The 22,500-nt window shown below is 38.9% G+C and overlaps 1 protein-coding gene across 8 annotated transcripts in view; it reads right to left on the reverse strand.

Moving 5' to 3' along the window:
- Positions 1-22,500, reverse strand: part of LOC115224461 (RIMS-binding protein 2) — a 595,300-nt gene that overhangs the window by 139,980 nt on the left and 432,820 nt on the right. For all 8 annotated transcript variants that reach the window (XM_036513377.1, XM_036513379.1, XM_036513378.1 and 5 more), the window contains one exon: positions 1,336-1,388. In XM_036513377.1, coding sequence (XP_036369270.1) covers positions 1,336-1,388 — 53 coding nt within the window. The remainder of the gene's footprint in view (positions 1-1,335; positions 1,389-22,500) is intronic.

The raw sequence follows: 22,500 nt of genomic DNA on the forward strand, positions 1-22,500 counted from the left end.
GCATTGCTTGACAACCGATGCTGGTGTGTTTATGTCCCCGTCACTTAGCAGTTCGGGAAAAGAGACCGATAGAATAAGTACTGGGCTTACAAAGAATAAGTCCCAGGGTCGAGTTGCTCGACTAATGGCGGTGCTCCAGCATGGCCGCAGTCAAATGACTGAAACAAGTAAAAGAGTATATATATATACATCTATACATAAACATTTATATATATATATATATATATATATATATATGTACCTACATATATATATATATATATATATATATATATACATACGTACACATATATATATACACATATATTGTATTTATACATATACATATGGACCAGGTGATGCATTGTGTTCTTCAATGTGGACTGGAGAATGTGTTGTTTTTCTTGAGCAAAGCACATCATGTCATGTTTTCCCAGTCCACTCAGCTGGCAAAAATGAGTAATCCTGTGAGGGACTGGCATCCCATCCAGGGTGTGAATATATTCACCATGGAAACTGGGACTTAATGAGGTCTATATGACTTGGGAAGTGTCTTTAACCGCTAAGTTATGGGGACGAAAATGCACCACCACTGGTTATCAGGCAGACACACACACGCACAAACACACACCTGCACAAACACACGCACGCAGAAACACCTGCACGCACAAACACACACACGCACAAACACCTGCACACACAAACACACAGAGGCATGCACAAACACACGCATGCACAAACACACACACGCACAAACACACATGCACAAATACACACACAAACACACGCACGCACAAACACACACACAAACACACGCACGTACAAACACACACATGCATCCACAAACACACGCATGCACAAGCACACGCATGCACAAACACACACAATCATGCACAAACACACATGCACAAATACACAAACACACGCATGCACAAACAAACACACACACACACTCACACATGCATACCTGATGGGCTTCTTTCAGTCTCCATCTACCAAATCCACACAAGACTTTGTTTGGCCTGAGGTTACTGTAGAAGACACTTGCCCAGGGTGCCACATAGCGGAACTGAACCTGGGACCATGTGGTTGAGAAGCAAACTTCTTACCACATAGCCATGCCATGCCCCTAGTTTAATGATACGTCATGAATCATGATTTCTTGTCTTTCCTCCAGAGACTATAGAGAAGGACACATTGGATTATGTAGTTCAAGATATACTATGCCTGAAAAAAAAAAATCAGGATGGTTGTGGCTGGTATGTCTTTGGCATATGGCAGCAGCTCAACCAGGGTTGACCTATGGTTAAACATCAAAACCAATAGCATAATGAAATAAATTTAAATAATACTTACTCTTTGGTCTGGGGGTTCAACAAGGATAGATTCTTGAGAAAGACTGCTTTTATCTGGAAACAGAGAAATAAAAAACCATTGATGGAGATCTTAAAGAATGATGATGATGATGTCAAAATGAATACAGACGCCTAAACATGCACACACAAAATGGGCTTCTATATAGTTTCCATCTACTCATTTCACTCACAAGGCTTTTGGTCAATCCAAGGACATAGGAGATGCCCATGCCTGACTGTGGAACTGAACCTGAAACCTATTGGTTTATATATAAACATTTTAACCACATAGCCATGCTGGTATAAGAAATACAAAACACAAAAATGGCTATTTTATTCATTTAAAGTTTAAGCAAGTTGTGCTAATATTGGAAGTCACAGAATTTCAATTCTTAAGTTTTTGTTATAGAGTAGCCTTGCTCAACTACTCTTCTTTAATCAGAGTTCTGACCATTCTCAGAGTGGAACAAGCTATTTTAAGATTTAAAACTAAATACATTTTAAAGCTGAGATTTTTAACAGCAACAGAGAACAGATCAGTCATTTCATAGAAGCCCACACTTTTGGTTGACAACAGAGGAGCTCACTTCTTGGTTTTATACTCAAATGTCAGCTAAATGATTAGAATAGGGTACAATAGGAGAGAGAGCGAGCAAGAGAGAGAGAGAGAATATTTTAGTTGAACATTTGGATTTTTAAAATATGTTTTGCCTCTTGTCTTTTTCTTCGAATTCAGAGGAGGAGACAAGAGAAGTAGTTTTTGAAAATTAGAAAAAAGATTTGCTTGAAAATGAAATAAATCAACCACATTTCAACTGCACACAATCTTAATCCATTCATTAATGCCATTTAATGAATGTTTGTCAAAAATACAGTTAAACACAAAAAAAAAAAAAAAGCAGTAAGGAGGAACAGGTTTAAGATTGACTGAACAATAATACTCAATGGTTATTTAACAAATTTAATCTTGTCCAATGAAGACAAAAACACCAATAATTATATAACACTGGGTTTTATTTGAGAATCTTTTTTTAAATTTAAAAAAAAGGAGAGAAAATGTCAAAAAAAATTGCTGAAGGAAAAATAAAATTTCATTGTTTTATCATTGTTTTTGCTTTGCTGTCGATAATTTAATTTTTAAATTGACAGGATTTGTTTAATGAATAAAATTTAATTATAATAAAAAAATCAAATTGTATAAGGCGGTTTATTGGTTATTTTTTTTAACCAGTATTTAATGTATGGTCTTAGGAAATTTTCAGTGAATCCTATTTAAAAAAAATAAAAAATATGTAAAATAATTCTTTCTACTATAGGTACAAGGCCTGAAATTTCTGTGGATTACATCAGCCCCAGTGCTCAACTGATATTTTATTTTATTAACTCTGAAAGGATGAAAGGCAAAGTCAACCTTGGCAACATTTGAACTCAGAACACAAAGCGATGATAACTATGGCACTCTTCTATTTATTTCTTAATAATAATAATAATAATAATAATAATAATAATAATAATAATAAAGATTTAAAAAAAAAAATGAATGAACTAGTGAGTTTAGTTTAATGGCCTACCAATGTATACTATGAGTTTCTTTGCCCTAGGAGTCGGGAAGACACTCGGCAAGAAATGGAAGCAAATTTGAAAGAAGAAGAAAAAAAGATAACAATAATAATAATAATAATAATGATGATGATGATGATGGTGATGATGATGATGGTGATGATGATTACTAACAAATGGTTACTACCTGAAAAACTAATGAGGTTGTAGTGATCCATAGCTCGATCTGTAGAAAAGGCATTGGTAGAAACTCTATAAGATGTACGCAGTGTAAGCTATGGACACTTAAGAAGTGCAGCAATATCAAAGGAAGGCTAACTGGGAGGATAGAGCAATAAACACTGAAAATTTGCAGAGAACAACTTCTGCCACATTCCAGGGAGGAAAACTAGAAGTAGTTGATAGCTTCCGTTACCTAGGAGACCAAGTCAGTAGCAGGGGAGGGTGCGCTGAAAGTGTTGCTGCTAGAATAAGAATAGCCTGGGCAAAGTTCAGAGAGCTCTTACCTCTGCTGGTGACAAAGGGCCTCTTGCTCAGAGTAAAAGGTAGATTATATGACTCATGTGTACGAACAGCCATGCTACATGGCAGTGAAACATGGGCCGTGACTGCTGAGGACATGCGTTTAACGTCTGCTTTCCATGCTACCATGGGTTGGACGATTTGACTGAGGACAGGCGAACCAGATGGCTGCACCAGGCTCCAATCTGATCTGGCAGGGTTTCTACAGCTGGATGCCCTTCCTAATGCCAACCACTCTGAGAGTGTAGTGGGTGTTTTCACATGCCACCGGCATGAGGGCCAGTCAGGTGATACTGGCAATGGCCACACTCAAGTGGTGTTTTTTATGTGCCACCTGCACAGGAGCCAATCCAGTGGCACTGACAACAACCTCGCTCGAATGTTTTTCACGTGCCACCAGCACAAGTGCCAGTAAGGCAAAGCTGGTAATGATCACGTTTGAATGGTGCCTTTTACGTGACATGCATATACAGCTGTCTTCACTCATACGCATCACATGTCCAAACCAACACATTCTCCTCTCCTGCATACCACATTTAATCCCTCCTGTGCCTAACTTTACCCTCAACACAGTTGTGCTCTGTCGGTCATGCATACTGATGTTGCAAATCCAAACGGAGCACACTACCTTCTTTCTTCTCCGGCCGATGCATGTCCTCCACAGCCAGAGCTCATGTCTCACTACCATGTAACATAGTTGTTCTCACACAAGCATCATACAACCTACCTTTCACTCTGAGACAGAGACAGAGAGAGAGAGTCCTTTTGCTGCCATCAGTACTAGTAGTTCTCTGAACTTCCTCCATCCTATTCTTATTCTAGAAACAATACTTTCAGAGCATCTACCACCATTACTATACACACACACACACACACAAATAAACATCCATGTATAAATACCGTTATATACACACATTTCCTTATCTTCTCCATTCTACTAACAATTGTTTTAATAATCTCAAATGGCTCTAAATATACAGGAAGAAAACAAACCAAGCAAAAAAACCAAAAAACAAAATACAAAATGTATATAAAATGCCTAACAAAAAATAGCATAATAGATAAAAAAAATTATGAGGGGGAAAAAATCAAACTGCAAAGAAAACCATAAAAAGGAAAAAAAATATTAAGTAAAACACAAAACAAAACGTAAACTAAATGAAAACATTAACAGATCAATAACAACAGGAACAAGATTGAAAAACAGCAAAAAACCAGCTAAATTACAGCCATAACAGTATGTCTCGTAGAATCAAGAAAGAAATCAAGGTCTTAGAATTTAGAGGAAATCAATTCCAGATTCTTTCTCTCCAGCTGTTTAAGAAACGGCAAATGAAAAAGAAGCATGTTACTGCTTTTATTTGTTGTTGTTGTTGCTGCTGTTGTTTTGTTGTCGTGGTGTTGTAGTGAGTAAACATTATGAATCGGCGAACTGGCAGAAACGTTAGCATGCCGGGCGAAATGCGTAGCCGTATTTCGTCTGCCGTTACGTTCTGAGTTCAAATTCGGCCGAGGTCGACTTTGCCTTTCATCCTTTCGGGGTCGATAAATTAAGTACCAGTTACACACTGGGGTCGATGTAATCGACTTAATACCTATGTCTGTCCTTGTTTGTCCCCTCTGTGTTTAGCCCCTTGTGGGTAGTAAAGAAATAGGTATTTCGTCTGCCGTTACGTTCTGAATTCAAATTCGGCCAAGGTCGACTTTGCCTTTCATCCTTTCGGGGTCGATAAATTAAGTACCAGTTACGCACTGGGGTCGATGTAATCGACTTAATACCTATGTCTGTCCTTGTTTGTCCCCTCTGTGTTTAGCCCCTTGTGGGTAGTAAAGAAATAGGTATTTCGTCTGCTGTTACGTTCTGAGTTCAAATTCCGCTAGGTTGACTTTGCCTTTCATCCTTTCAGGGTCGATAAATTAAGTACCAGTTACGCACTGGGGTCGATATCTGTCCTTGTTTGTCCCCTCTGTGTTTAGCCCCTTGTGGGTAGTAAAGAAATAATTATGAATCGCTTCTGTTTTAATTTCATTCATGTGGAGGCAATCTGCAGGCCAGACGAGGCATTGTAGTAGCTCCCCACTGGCACCGGGTGGCTGGACACACGATTAAGGGAGATCTCCAGAGGCTTGACATCATCACTTGGAGGATGCAAAGCAGATGGCAAGAGGACACTGATGGTCAACAATGAGAAAGCACAGGTGAACCTGACTGGCTCTACATGTGGGGACCACTAACCTGGGATAATATTATAATAATTATAATGAAATTATTGTATACAGTGCTCAGGTGCACTACAACAAAAGACAAAGTTGACGTCAGTGGAATTTGAACTCGGAAGGTAGCAACGGCCGAAATACCACCTAGCGTTTTGCCTGGCGTGCTAACGATTCTGCCAGCTTGCCAACTTAACCCCAGCCTCATCAAGCAAAAGCACAAAGCAAGCAAACAAGCATGTAAACGAATGTGGCCAAGTGTTTATGGTATCTGGCTCATGACCAGAAGGTCAGGAGTTCAATACCTGGTGGTGGTGTGTTGTGTCCTTGAGCAAGACACTTTATTTCATGTTGCTCCAGTCCATTCAGATGGCAAAAATGAATAGTACCTGTAATTCAAAAGGGTCAGCCTAGTCCAATTCAGAATCATGCTGAATCTCCCCACTGAGAACTACATTAATGGTATGTGTGTCTGTGGAGTACTCAGCCACATGTATATTAATTTCACAAGCAGGCTATATTTTCTTGACCAGATCACCTGGAACCCTCACTGACATAACCAACAGTGTCATTCATGCCTCAGATGTACCATGAGATTCCCAGCTACAGCCTTCCACCCTCATATAATGTGGGGTAGCCATGTACCTCCTCTGTAGCAAGACACCTCTGTTTGTCCCTCAGTCACACTTTAGCCTTTCAACACCTCCCTTTGTCAAATTCTCCCACCCAACTTAACCAGGGGAGATTTTCCCCTCTGTTTTGTTTTCTCTGACACTGAAACATGATGCAATCCTTGAGCTCATTGGATCCTGTCAAACCATCCAGCCCATATCCGCATGGAACATGGATGTTAAATGATGATGATGATAATACTGATGACTTTCTTTAAGGGTCAGATAAAGATCCTCTTTGGGGTACAAGTCTAGCAAATTTGTTTATGGAAAAACCAGCAGTCGCCCATTCATACCAGCTTCCCCTCTCTATGTGACTGTTGTTATCCAAGGGAAAGGCTGGTACAGTTTGGCACCAGTGATGTCACAACTCATTTCTGCAGTTGAGTAAACTGGAACTGAGTGAAATGAAGTGTCATGCTCAAGGACCTAACACTCTAACCACTGAGCCATTCACCTTCCTTAAGGGTCATTATTTATATTTAATGAAGTTGATTGAGTGAAACGATTGGTTCCAGTTTGAAATACAGTTGGGCAGTGTCATACAAGTAAATTGTGACACTTGGAGAGGAAGAAAATATGAGGTGGTGCTGTGATGCTCATGCCTTTCTCTAGCAATGTTTGTTAGGTTGTTGAGGCAGAAATCCAACTGAAAACCCGAAAACCAAATTCACACACACATAATGAGCATACTCCTACACTTATATAACATGTATACACATAAATGAATAATGAATGTCAAGTGATTAGATGTGTTTGAGAGAGAGAGAAAGATGGGGGGCAGAGAATGAGGGGAGAGAGAGAGAAATAGATAGGGATAGCATAAGGGATAGATTGAGAGAAAGTGGGGGAAAGAGACAGAATGAGGGGAGAGAAAAACAGGGAGAGAAAGATAGAGAGAATATAAGGGAAAAGAGATAGATAGATAAATAGAAAGAGAGAGAGAGAGAAAGAAAGCATAAGAGAGAGACAGAGACAATGAGAGAAAGAGACAGATCAAGAGCAAGGGGAGAGAAGATAGAGAAAGAGGAAGACTATGAGGGAAAGAGAGAGAAGTATATATATATATATATATAGACAGAGAGAGAGAGAGAGAGAGAGAGAAAGAGAGATAGTAAGGGAAAGAGACAAATTAAGATTGAAGGAAGAGAGGAAGAGAGAGAGAAAGAGAGAAAAATGTGTTTTGGTCTTTGTCTTACTTGTTTGGGAACTCAGCTGTTGTTGTTGTTGTTGTTGTCATTAATGCAATTGATTTGTCGGTATGTAAATAAATTTAATTAGCCATGTCAATATTTAATAGCAGCAGACCTGTCTTCTCTTGCTCTCTCCATCAAGACTACTCTTTTTAATATATGAGCTAATTAGTTTACACTCTAGTTAAGTACATCAAACTACTTACTCCCAATGTGATCAAGTCCATTTTTGTTACTTCTGCTGTTGTTGTTGTCTAGGTCCTTAAGCTAGGTAATATACTTATTAATGTAAACCATTAATCTACTAGTAACTAGATTTACTGGAGTTGCAGTTGAGTCACTTAAGTAGACTAAATATATGTTAGTCAGCTGGTACAAGAAGACTGACAGCTATGTTCATGTAAGAAAGAATTTCACTTCACAATCACAGGATTCTGAAGAAATTGGTTCCATTGTCTGACACTGTCTTGAATTAACCCAAACCTTCTGAGTGTGAATTTGGCAGCCGGAAACTGTACAGAAGCTTACGGTACATGTATGTATATTAATGTGTTTGTGACGTGTATGTACCATTATACGATGGACCGTGAAGTCTGGCGTAGCATGGTAAATTCCATTGTCTAGACCATGGTCGAACAATGATGATGATGATGATAAACAAACCAAAACTGGCTGTCAAAGAGAGACATACACGCACGCAGACATACACACATGACAGGCTTCTTACAGTTTCCATCTACCGAATCTACTCATAAGGCTTTGGTTAACCCAGGGCTATAGTAGAAGACATTTACTCAAGGTGCTGCACAGTGGGGTTGAACATGAAACCATATGGTTGAGAGGTAAACTTCTGACCACACAGTCATATTTTTCTAAAATTTTAAACAATTATTATCTATCTTCTCAAAGGAGTTTTCATCTACTAATTGCATGGATAATCTCAAACTTTTTTTCAACACATTATAAATGTGAATCCTTACCATATATGTATTTACTTTACATCCATATTTCCATGCTAGCATGGATTAGATGAATAGTTCCCAAAGTGAGTGGCCCCCTCTCCTCTCCCGGGTGCGATGGAAAGATCCAGGAGGGCATTGAGAAAAATTGGGACGATGAATGGCAATGCCCACCTCTGCTCAAGGACAATGCACTGCCAAGAATTGAACATACAACTGTACGATAGTGAGCAGAATACCTTAACCACTAAGCCACATGCCTTCACACAAAATAATGGGTTCATTAGTTTAAGTTTTATTTGTGAAATATAGTGGTTTGGAATTGGACTGTGGCCAAGCTAGGGCACTGATTTCACTGATTTCAAGTCAAATAAATCGACTCCAGTAGTAATTTTGTAAGACTGGTACTTATTCTATTAGCTCCTTTTGCTGAACTGCTAAGTTGCAGGGATGTAAACAAGGCAACACCAGCAGTCAAGTGGTAATGTCGAACACATACACACACACACAAACATAGATGAAAAGTTTCTTTTCAGTTTCTGTCTACCAAATCCACTCACAAGGCTTTGGTTGGCCTGGGGCTATAGTAGAACACTAGGAATGTAACGTGGGTGCTGAGGTGTAAAAGTTTGGAAATCCCTGAGTTAGATGAATACATATTTTTGAGGCATTGTTCTACAACCAAATGACCTTCTTATTAGCTAACCCTTAAGCAAAAGATTTTGTTCTTTATTCCCTAAGTCTTTCAAAGTGCAGAGTTGAAGGTTGATTTGTTGGCAAGGAATAACAATGAACTTCACCATACTTCACATTCAGCACTTTCTTTTTAAATGCAAAGTGCAAAATGCAAGCATTCAAAACACATATGTGCACACACACACGTGCATGCACATACGGAATGCAAACATTTACAGATTTATATACATACTGCAGAATGTAAACATTCACACACATGCACATACATATACACACACATGCACATGTGCATACACACATATACACGTGCATACACACTCACATGTAAACAAACACATACATACTTCAGAGTGCAAACATTCACACACACATACACCATAGAATTTAAATATTTACACACACACACACACAAAAAAGTGTAAACATTCATACATACAAGTACCATAGAATGTAAACGTTTACACACACATACTTCAGAATGCAAACATTCACACACACACATACACCATAAAATGTAAACATTTACACACATACTGCTGAATGTAAACATTTATTCACACATATACACACACCCCATAGAATTTATACAGTTAAATATACACACTGCAGAATGTAAGCATTCACACCCACACACGTGACTGGTGGGACGAAGAGAGGCAGTTTTCACAGATCAAAGACATTTGGTTTTTGTCCATTACCATCTTGCCTCCCGAGGCTCTTGGAGCCAAGTAACTCAGTTTCCATGGCGCATAAATAACTGACATCATGACACACCCCACAAACAGGACACCAGTCGGTCACAGGGGTTACTCAATCACAACTGAGGGAACTGGAACAACGTGAAATGAAGAACACATGCACTGCCTGGTATGAGAACCAAAGGCGGCGAGCTGGCAGAAACGTTAGCACGCCGGGCGAAATGCTTTGCGGTATTTCGTCTGCCGTTACGTTGTGAGTTCAAATTCCGCCGAGGTCGACTTTGGCTTTCATCCTTTCGGGGTCGATAAATTAAGCACCAGTTACGCACTGGGGTCGATGTAATCGACTTAATACCTATGTCTGTCCTTGTTTGTCCCCTCTATGTTTAGCCCCTTGTGGGTAATAAAGAAATTGGTATGAGAACCAAAATTGTGATTTTGCAATCATGGGTGCAGCACCCAAACCATTAGGCCATGCACCTTGATCCAAATATTTACAAGAATGGCTTGTGCTAAAAAAAGGTACCCACGAACCAGCTTTGGTTGGCTTAGGGCTGTAGTAGAAGGTATCTTGTCTATGATACCACACAGTGGGACTGAACCTGAAACCACAGAGTTGGGAAGTAAACTTCACAGCATGCAACCCTACCAATAAAAGTTAGTTAGTTAGTTAATTTTTTGGCTCAAAAAGCAAAAAGCAAGGCCATGTAGGGGGACATGGAGTTATGTACAGGGTGGTGTTCATGTAAAGAGTTCAGGCCACTTGAGGTCAAGGGAGACTTTGAACCGAGCGGTCGTCGGCATCTTCACCATCTCGTCTGGCAGCTTATTCCACGGTTCCGCAACCCGGACGGAGAATGCCCCTCTCCTTCGATTGAGATGAAAGTAAATGGATAGCAGGTTTAAATTTAGGTCTTGTTTCCAAACTGTCCCATTTATAGATGCAAATGAGCAATCATTTTAAAATTAAAAATAAAATAAAATATCTGAAACACTTCAGGCCTCAAGCACTTCAGATACGGAATAAAACTGTCTCTCATTGTGTTGGACATTGATATGTCTGTTTGGACTCTCTGCCCAAATTTCTCATCATGCTCCTCTGTCAGAAAATGATTTAAATAGTTAATTTATATTATCACATGATCTTTCAACTGACTCGTGCTCTCTTTGGTTAGCTATCTCACAATCTTAATCAGATCGATAGTCAGTCAATTAGATGGCTTATAATCTCGTTAGGTCCTCGAACTCATTAAATAACAATGACATTTGAAAATTTGAAGATTATTTTCACATTACGTAAAATATATTGTAAATCAATTTTACTTTTTCGATTTCTTTCATATATTGTTAACCCGTCTCACCTCGTTCGGAAAATGTTTTGTTCCAACATCAGCAATAACCACATTTTTGATTCCAAGTATGACATGAACTTTCATCATCCCATATCAAAATGACGCAAGCAAAACATTCACTTTTCGAAAGCTTTATATTGTGTCAAAGTTTGGAAGTGTCCTAGTTTTGGGAATATTCAAACTGGTCACTAAGAGGTACTGGACTTTTCAACACACACACACATGTATTGGTGCATGTAGGCTTAACCCTTTAGTGTTCGCATTATTCTGCCAAAATTAATGCTTTTTTTTATCCACATTGTTTTGAACTAATCAGGCATTATCTTGTAGCTATGAGATTTTGATGAGGTAGCTGTTAATTTTTAAAAACGATATTGTAGGGTTGGTATGAGAGACCAGATCTGGCCAGTTTGAACATAAAACAGGCAGAATACTTTTGGCTGGATATGGCCGGTTTAAATGCTAAAGGGTTAATGTCCACTTCATCAGATTTGCAGGGATCAAGCAGAATTCACTGAGACACATTTTTCTACAGCTGGATGCCTTTGTGTCACCAACCCTCACCTGTTTCCAAGCAAGGTAAACACACACACAAGAATGTTGTTGACCAGTGACTTTGAAGATTTAGCCAGATAAGCCATCATTGGGCAGTCTGGCCCAAACTTCAAAGTCACTATCAACAATATTCTTGTTTAGCCCTTTAGTGTTCACATTATTCTGCCAATACTAATGCTTATTCATCCAAATTGTTTTGAACTAATCATGAATTATCTTGGTGCTATGAAATTTTGATGAGGTAGCTGTTAATTTTTAAAACGATATTGTAGAGCTGGTGTGAGAGACCAGATCTGGCCAGGCTGAACATAAAACAGGCAGAATACTTTTGGCTGGATATAGCCGGTTTAAATGCTAAAGGGTTAAGAATGATAAATTTGTATTCTACAAAAGTATAGAGCAGGGGTGGGCAACCTTTTCGAGAGTGCGTGTCAAAACTGGCAAAATCTCTGACACAAAATTCTTCCAAGTGCCAACCAAATTTTGTTGAGAACATATTAGATTGGATAACTTAAAGAATCCAATCATCCAATCAGCATGAGTGAGTTTCGTCATGTGACCACTTGCAGAAAACAAACATGCAAGCTGTTATGAGCCTATTTTAAATATATTTCTTTACTACCCACAAGGGGCTAAACACAGAGGGGACAAACAAGGACAGACAAAGCGATTAAGTCGATTCCATCGACCCCAGTGCTAAACTGGTACGTAACTTATCGACCCCGAAAGGATGAAAGGCAAAGTCAACCTTGGCGGAATTTGAACTCAGAACGTAACGGCAGACGAAATACGGCTACGCATTTCGCCCGGCGTGCTAACGTTTCTGCCAGCTCGCCGCCTAAACAAACCAAACTGTGAATATATACCTGCTACAATTGCAATATCAAAACTACAAGACATTAGAAATACCAATTCGAGGAAGACAAGACCAACAAGCTGAACCCTGTTGCATTAAAAACTTCTTTTATTTCTAAGATAATTATTAACCTTCAGTTCTCAGATTAACTGCAAATACTTAGAGTAGGAAAAAGGAATAAATAGTAAGAAATTGTCTTAACCCTTTAGCATTCACACCATTCTGCCAAATGTAATGTTTATTTGGATCTTTTCGGTTTGAACGGCAGTTTTTTCTAGTGGTGTCATATGAATTTGTCACCCATAATTATGACCCTAGTATCGATCTATTGCATTTCAATCTGTTTTAGGGTTAGGGTTAGTTAGGGTTAGGGGTGGGGGAAGGGTATCTTTTTTTCTTCAAAAATGTAAATAAACCCAATCTGTTTCTTAAACGAGGGACATATTCATATGGCACAGAATGATTTTTACCTCAATAGACGTAATTGATTGGTTGAAACGGCAGAAATTGAAGAAAAAAAAACAACAAATATCTTACAAACTATAGAATTTTCTCAATAAAGCCAAGAGAAAAAGATGTTTTATAAACACATTCTACCAGTATACGAAGTTTAAAATTTTTTAGTTGCCTAGAAATTATGTTAAAAAACTGCCAGTCAAACCGAAAAGATCCGGCTGATTTATTAACGTTTTCAATTCATCATGCATTGTTTATTTTTAGACTGACATTGTAGGGTAGGTGTGAGAGGCCAGATATGGTTGATTTGAACATAAAAACAAGAAAAATATTTGGACTGGTTTAAATTGTTAAACAATCACTGCACCATTCAGCCAAATGTGTGCCATTTATTGGTGTTTACTTTGTTGCAGGTATTCCGACAAGTTTACCCAGTAAAAGGATAACAGTCTTTCATTCATCCACCCCTTTTGGTAAGGAGCCTGAAAATAACCAATAGGCATTGCCATTTCTTGTCTGACAAAGCAAAACAACAGTAACAAAACTAGTACCTCTTGTCTATTGATATGTCAAATGCATACAAGATACACAGAGGCGGTCAACTATTTCTCCTGCATAAATTAGCCTATGTCTTTAAATGTCCAAGTATTGTCTGGCTTATCTGTGAATCTGATGTAGGTTTATCAAAAACTAAAAACTGCTCAAATAACAAATATTGGCAATATTCTAATTTGTAGATTTGTCAAACCTGCCTCTAGAAGCATCGATTTAAAATCATATACATATATATATATATATATATATATATATATATATATATATATATATATATATATATATTCAACAGTATAAGGAATGGCCATAATAGGCCATTCGACTCACTAGAAAGAGCAGTCAAACATAAACCGCTAATAGTTGTAATTCTGAAATTGAAAGAGCGGTTTGAGTTTGGCTGCTCTTTCTAGTGAGTCGAATAGCCTATTATGGCCATTCCTTTTATTGTTGAATGTATATTATATAGTCTTTGACTATCTTCTCTTTCTCGTTAGACCGCTGGTAGCGGAGAATTTTTTCTAGAATCTTTTGCTACCCTTATATTTATTAATTAATAAATATATATATGGCGGTGCCCCAGCATGGCCACAGCTCATGAGCTGAAACTAGAATCAATCATATATACTCTTTTACTTGTTTCAGTCATTTGACTGCAGCCATGCTGGAGCACCGCCTTTTAGTCGAGCAAATCGACCCTGGGACTTATTCTTTGTAAGCCCAGTACTTATTCTATCGGTTTCTTTATAAAATTAAATAAGGGTAGAAATTGATATTAATCAATTAAAACCAGTGGTCTAGCATATTTTTTTTCTAATTTCTAATCTTCATATTTAAAAAAAATTTTTAATTATATATATATATATATATATAACATAATCTCACTATGCCTAAGTGTAACATTTATATGTGTGTATGAAATCATAAAATTTATTAGTTACAAGTTAGGTAAATATATATTAAGCCATATAGATAGGGTGACATAAGGTAACAAGTTGTAGAGAAATTGAAACATATACAAACCAGCAGGTAAACAGATCAGCTCTTACGAATTAGATAAACAGGTGGATAAAACAGGTAGTTTATAAAGATGGACAGACAAGGGAACAGAAGATATATGGCCAAATAAACAGGTAAATAGACACACATACGTGCATGCATGCATACACACACAGAGACGTAGCGGGAGAGAGAGAGAGAGAGAGGGGGGTAATTAACTAGGCAGACAGGTAAATACCTTGTAAGACAGACAAGCAGCCATACAGACAAAAGCTAAACGGTGACAGAAGCACCCAACAACAATAAATTTTGACTGCCAGTAATTATGTGCGCGTTTGTATGTGTGTACGTACACGTATACGTATGTGCGTGCGCACGCATACGTACGTACGTACAGACGAGCGTACGTACGTACGTACGTATTTATGTACATAACATTATGTGGGGGAGAATAGGTAGTTCTTCGATAACACGTGCGAGCACGAGGGTTGTTGGTATGGTGAAAGGGGGGGGGGCGGAGGGAGGGTGGAGGAAGAAGCAAACACAGCTGATGGTGGGAGGAGGAAGGTAAAACAGAAAGGATACGCGTGCGCGACGGAGCGAGCGAGCGAAAGAGAGAGAGACAGAGAGAGAGAAAGAGAGAGAGAGAGAATGATGGCTTAAGTTGCGAATGTACGACAAAGAACAAAAGGTATGACTTGCAGGTGACGACGACGACGACGGCGTCTGGAGTGCACGTGCGATGGTCAATGACAAGCGGAGTGTGAGTGATGACGAGTGGGAGGGAGGGAGTTTGGGGGGGGGGCGGGCGGAGGGAGGCGGAGGTGGGGGGAGAGCGATTAAGTCAGTGGGTGAGAGAGAGAGAGAGAGAGAGAGAGAGAGAGAATGAGAGAGAGAGAAGCACATGATAGCGATTTGTGTGTTACTAACAGGATGTCACTTTGGAGATCCGATAAGGTAGATAGATAGAGAGATAGAGAGATAGATGGCAAAGTAGGAGAGGCATGTTGGTAGGGAAGAGAGAGAGAGGAAAGTGATGAATAATATATTCGTGTCTGTTTTATATGAGCATATATATATATATATATATATATATATTAATATATATATATGCACATACATATACATGTGTGAGTATATATATATATATATATAGATAGATAGATATATATACAGACACAAATATACATGTGTGTGAGTAAATATATATATATATATACACACATATACATACATACGTATACATACATTATAATACGATATATATATATATATATATATATACATTAATAAAACATATACATAAATACACACACACACATATATATATATATAAATACATACATACATACATATATATACACACATACGTGTATTCTGTTGTGTCTGGGGAGAGTCATTTTCTTTTTGTGCCTTATAATTTAACACACACACACCGGTAGAATATGCTTCAACACACGAACTCACATAAAGAATCTTGCAAACCACATCTAAAAACGAAGTACATACGTTTATATATACACACACACACACACACACACACATATATATATATATATACACACACATTCATACGTAAATACATACATATATATATACACACAAATATATATATATGTGTACACACACACACAAATATATGTATATATATACACACATACATATATACATGTATATACACATACACGCACGTGTATATATATATGTATGTATGTATATTACCTACCCTCCCATATCTATACAACAAATATATACATACATATTGAGAGATAAAGACACATACATACATACATACATGTGCGCGCAAACATATGTACGTTTTGTATTCCTGTTGCCTTCACCATCGCCATAATCACAAGTCACCATAATTATCATCGATATTGTGACAAAAACGTTTAGAGCGAATGGCCCGACCCTTAAGTAGTATGCGTCTGTAAGGTCAGGGTAATCCTGGATCTGGTGGGGTCCCTTGATCTGACCCCAGTTTTGAATTTCTCCTGGATCAGGAGGGCGGTATCACGTTCATTTTATCACATATTTCGTATACTATGTATGTGTTATATACTTTTATCCCATTTCACTGTCTTTCGCCCCAATTTGTCTGTCCTTGTGATGTTCCACCTCATCTATACCCCAGTAGAGGTCGACTTTGCCTTTCGTCTTTCTAGGGGTCGATAAAATAAATGCCAGTTGTGAACTGGGGGGTCAATGAATTCGACTATCCCCTCGCCCAAATTTCAGACCTTGTGCCTATATCAGAAAAATTATTATTATTTATTATTAAAATTCTTTCTTTATTTTATTGTATACCGTGAATACTTTCAAATTTTTGCTAAAAATCATTTCACATTATATGTAAATCACCCACACTTAATGTCTGTCTTTGTGTATCGGTCCCCATTAATCCTTCGTTCTGGTGGCAAAATACAAGAAGGCAGAATCTTTCACGAAATGCTTAGCGCTATTTCGCTCGTCGCTACGTCCTGAGTTCAAATTCTTCAGAGGGTTGACTTTGCCTTTCATCTTTTACGGGGGTCGATAATATATATGTACCAGTGAAACACAGGAGTCGATGTAATCGACTAGTCACCCTCCCCAACAAATTTCAAGCCGTGTGACTATAGTAGAAAAGATTATTTTCATCATCATCATGATTATTATTATTATTATTATTATTATTATTATCATATTATTTGATGTTACACTGTTTTTACACGATTTTTTCACAAACGGACAAAACCCTTTGTAACCTTTCGTCCGGTTTTGTCCCTTTATGTTTTTCTAATCATATTTGTCAGCCCTTTGTGGCCAATAAAAAGAATGAATTATTATTATTATCATCATTATCATTATTATTATCATTATTATTATTATTATCATTATTATTATTATTATTATTATTATTATCATTATTATTATTACCATTATTATCATCATCATCATCATTATTATTATTATCATTATTATTATTATCATTATTATTATCATTATCATTATTATTATTATTATCATTATCATCATTATTATTATTATCATTATCATCATTATTATTATTGTTATTATTATCATTATTATTATTATCATTATTATTATCATTATCATTATTATTATTGTTATTATTATCATTATTATTATTATTATTATTATTATCATTATCATTATTATTATTGTTATTATTATCATTATTATTATTATTATTATTATTATTATTATCATTATTATTATTATCATTATTATTATCATATCATCATTATTATTATTATTATCATTATCATTATTATTATTATTATTATTGTTATTATTATCATCATTATTATTATAATTATTATCATTATCATCATTATTATTATTATTATTATTGGGGTTAATTTTGCCTGTCATTTTTTTTCATCCTGTCCCCTGCTCTCCGTGTGTGTGTGGATGGGCGGGTGTGGGTTCAGTAAAGCCAAGCTCCTGCGCTGAAAATGGTGTCAACCGAGTTAATAAAATATTCTCACCTTCCCCCCCGCTACCACCACCGCCGCCGCTGCTGCTACCGCTGCTGCTCGACTCTACTCTACTCCCACCACCACCACCACCAGCACAAATCGAACCTTGTAGTCAAACGAAATCATTAATAAAACATTGACATGAAAGTAGCAGCAGTAGTCGTAGCAGCAGTAGTCGTAGTAGTAGTAGTCGCGGTGGTGGTGGTGGTGGTGGTGGTGGTGGTGGTGGAGGCAAAACGGGCGAAATGAATAACAATTATTATATTGGAACATTTAGTCAGAGAAAGCAATTCTATATAAAAATAAAAAAGGGTGGTGGTGGTCACGGTTGGAACGTCTGCGATTTATAGGTCTTACTCGAAACTACATGCACAATACAGCTGGGCGACACATGCACACATACATACGTATATATATACACACACATACGTACACACACATATATACACACGTATAAATATATACATACACACACGTACACACACGTATAAATATATACATATGTATATATACATATGCACACGTACACACACACATATACACACGTATAAATATATACATATGCATACGTACACACACATATACACACGTATAAATATATACATATGTATATATACATATACACACGTACACACACACATATAAACACGTATAAATATATACATACGCACACGTACACACACATATACACACGTATAAATATATACATATGTATATATACATACGCACACATATATAAATATATACATATGTATATATACATATACACACATATATGTATAGTTGAAATTTATAGAGAAAACAAAAGACGAAGACAGGTGTATAAACAAGCAAGTGTTTTAGTTCGACGCATACATATATATACATATATACACACATATATACATACACATTCAGATAGACACTTATGTATATACACGTACGTGCGCGTGCACACGCAACAACGACTCTGTCGCATAGAAATACATACACACGTATACACAAAAGCAAAGTCGTACACACACACACACACATGTGCAAACCAGATGTGCATTCGCATGCAAACACTTAATGGCAGGTGCACATCTATCCGCTATGCATTCCGACATAAGTGTATGATGGGTGCATGTGAAATAAATGGAGACATGCTGCACAATTACAAATAGCTGCATATGGTTTATTATACGAATTAAAATACACCAGCACACATACATACATAAATGCACACACACACACACTCATATTTAATAGCGTGTGTATGCATCGCATGAATAATTATTGTATATACCCACATATCCAAATAATAATAATAATAATAATATAATAATAATAATAAGCTTTTCTACTATAGGCAGAAGGTCTGAAATTGGGGGAGGGTGGATAGTCGATTACATCGACCCCAGTACTCAGTTGGTACTTATTTCATCGACCCCGAAAGGATGAAAGGCAAAGTCGACCTCGGCGGAATTTGAACTCAGAACGTAAAGACAGACGAAATACCGCTAAACATTTCGCCCGGCTATCGGTAACAATTCTGCCAGCTCGCCAATAATAATAATAATAATAATAATAATAATAATAAATAATGATAATAATAAATTCCTTTTATTGGCCACAAGGGCTTACATGAAAATAACATAAGACATAACAGGACGATACAGCGGGTTTTAAAAACGTGTAAACAAAAATAAAATTAAATAAAACTCCCAATAGGGGCAGGCGCTTTAAGGCTACTCGTTGAAAAACCCCCACAAAAGTCTAGGTGCCTAACCAACGGGACAAGAGCCCTTCTTTTATATTTTATAGGCACATGCTCAAAATAGGTCCTTTCACACTGGCCATTTTCCCGACATTCACCCACCTTTCAGCAAATCACCCTCACTTTCCTTTTCAAGTGAAACTTGAAAAGTTGATGAGGGCTTGACCAAAGAGGAAAGTGTCTGTCTTTAGCCCTTTCAAACGTATCCACCACACTACCTCTTTCGCTACAGCCACCAGACAAATAAAAATTGCCAGTCCCACCCGGTCAAAGGAGGGCTGCGAGACAATTTTCACTATGGATTCAGCTGATAGCCGGATCCGTCCTACATGCAACAGGGGGTGTTCGACATAAACCCACAGGTCAGCAATGCTCGGGTACTGGACGAGTGCGTGCAGAAAGGTCTCGTCGCTCTGCGCGCATCTTCGACAGGATCGGCTGACGACACTTCCATGCCTGTAGAGTTTATACCGAACGGGCAGCGCCCCACCCCCACCGGTAGTACTGCCAAGTGAGGGATTTCTGGAAGTTATCCATAGACCCGTCCCCACCCCGAAAGTTCTCCGGAACAGATCGGTGAGTTGATCCTCATCGACACCCCGAGTTTCTCCGAGAACGTCGTCACACCTTTCTTCCACTAACCCTCTATAGAACACTAGAGTGGAACTACCACCGACCGCATTGCCCGCCTGGTGGAGGACTGTGTGCGCTGACGGTACTCGAGGTGCCAAGCGCCTCTCCTCGGTCTACGCCTAATCTAAGATTGCAGGTCAGTCAAAGAGAAGAGCTGTGGGAGAGCGAGTCTAACAAACGGCGACCTCACCTGTTCACCGTGAAAGAAACGCTAGAGATGTCGCAGCCTGAGCGCATCTGTTGACAGCAGATGGAGCACCTTACCAGCGGGACGCAACCCCTCCACAGAAAGCGGAAGAGTATGCAGACCAGCTTGTTCAGCCAACATAAGGAGCAAGGGATGACGGTCAAGTGGTAATAGATGATAGATGTGATGTACGCATTCGCCACCTCGGCTCGACCTTTCAGAGACAGCTTCCTCTCGGCCCATTTCTGAGTGAGATTGGCCACCCTGTTCGTCACCAGTTTTTCTCCACCTGGAGGTCTGGACCGAATCAGACTCCGAGCAATTTAACCGGATCGCCTGTTCAGCGCCCCATGACGCTGTTTGACGGCATGGACTTGCTCTTCCAGGTGCCGAGTTGCAAGCTCACTGATTTTTCCGCGTTAATTTTAGCTCCTGTCACCGCCTCATAGTCTTTTAGTGTGTCGTTAATCAGGTTAATGTGTCTGTGGCTCGACACTATGACGGTGACATCATCGGCATAAGCAGACACGCTTCTCCCACGTCCTACATCACGCGGGATGCCCCTCAATGCCTCCATCTTCCGGGACAACAGTGGATCAAGAGTCAGTACGTACAGAAGGGAAGAGAGAGGGTACTCTTGACGGACCGAGCGCAAGATGCTGAATGGTTCTGACAGGTGACTACTCACCCGAAGTACCGGGCTGATCCAACTACAAAGCAACGATCCAACGGCGGAAAACTGGACCGAAACCGGTTGCCGCGAGAACAGCCGCCAAGTATTGGTAGGTGACCCTATCGAAGGCTTTAGATTGATCTAAATTTATCAGAGCCCCACCCATGCCAGCTTCGTTACCTACCCCACTCTATGATGTAGTGCAAGAGGTGGAGGTTGTCGGGAATAGTCCTGGTTGGGGTGGCGCATATTTGTGCATTGCCAATCAGCTTATTCAAGACAAGCGCCAACCTTTTTGCTAACACCTTGGCCAAAATCGTCAGCTCTGCATTGAGCAGAGTGATTGGGCCTGAAATTCTCTATAACGTTCCCCTTGTTTGGGTCCTTTTCCAGCAGTGCCACCGCCCCTCGACAAGCAAAAGTTGGAATTCTCCCATTGTGTTGCCAGTTGCGGTAGACGTCTGCTAAGAGCCTCGCAAACAACCCTAGCATAGAAATATAAAGCTCGTAGGGCAGATCATCCAAACACGGCGATCTGCCTCTCGCGCAGCCCTTCATCGCCTCCTGTATTTCCGAGGCTGTTGTCGGCCTTTCGCAGCACTCCAGGTAGATACCAAAGTCTGCCCTGTTATCCGTCCCACCACTCGAACCGACCGATCGAGCAAATTGCTGCTGAAATGCCGCAAACATCTGCTTCGGTTCAAACATCTCGCACCCGTTCTGGTCCACCAAAGACCGAATGGTGGCTTTGTTGCCACATTTTTCCTTCGTCACTCGGGCCCATCGAGCGGCTTTCGTTCCCTCCTCGCTGAGTGAACGTGCCTTAGCTCTATGTGCGTGTGTGTGTGTTTACCCCCCCCCCCAACTATCGCTTCACAACCGATGTTGGTGTTTACGACCCGTAACTTAGAGGTTCGGCAAAAGAAGCCGATAGAATAAGTACCAGGTTTACAAAGAATAAGTCCTCGGGTCGATATGTTCGACTAGAGATGGTGTTCCAGCATGGCCACACATTCAAATGACTGAAACAAGTAAAAGAATATATATACATATACACACACACTAACACACATCCATGAATAATGTAAACACCTTTGTGCTTTTAAGTTCTATTTCTCCAGCTGTTTGGATAACCGAGTCTAACCTCACTCTCTCTCCAACACA

Source organism: Octopus sinensis, linkage group LG25, assembly GCF_006345805.1.
Source record: "Octopus sinensis linkage group LG25, ASM634580v1, whole genome shotgun sequence".
Classification (NCBI taxonomy): Eukaryota; Metazoa; Mollusca; class Cephalopoda; order Octopoda; family Octopodidae; genus Octopus; species Octopus sinensis.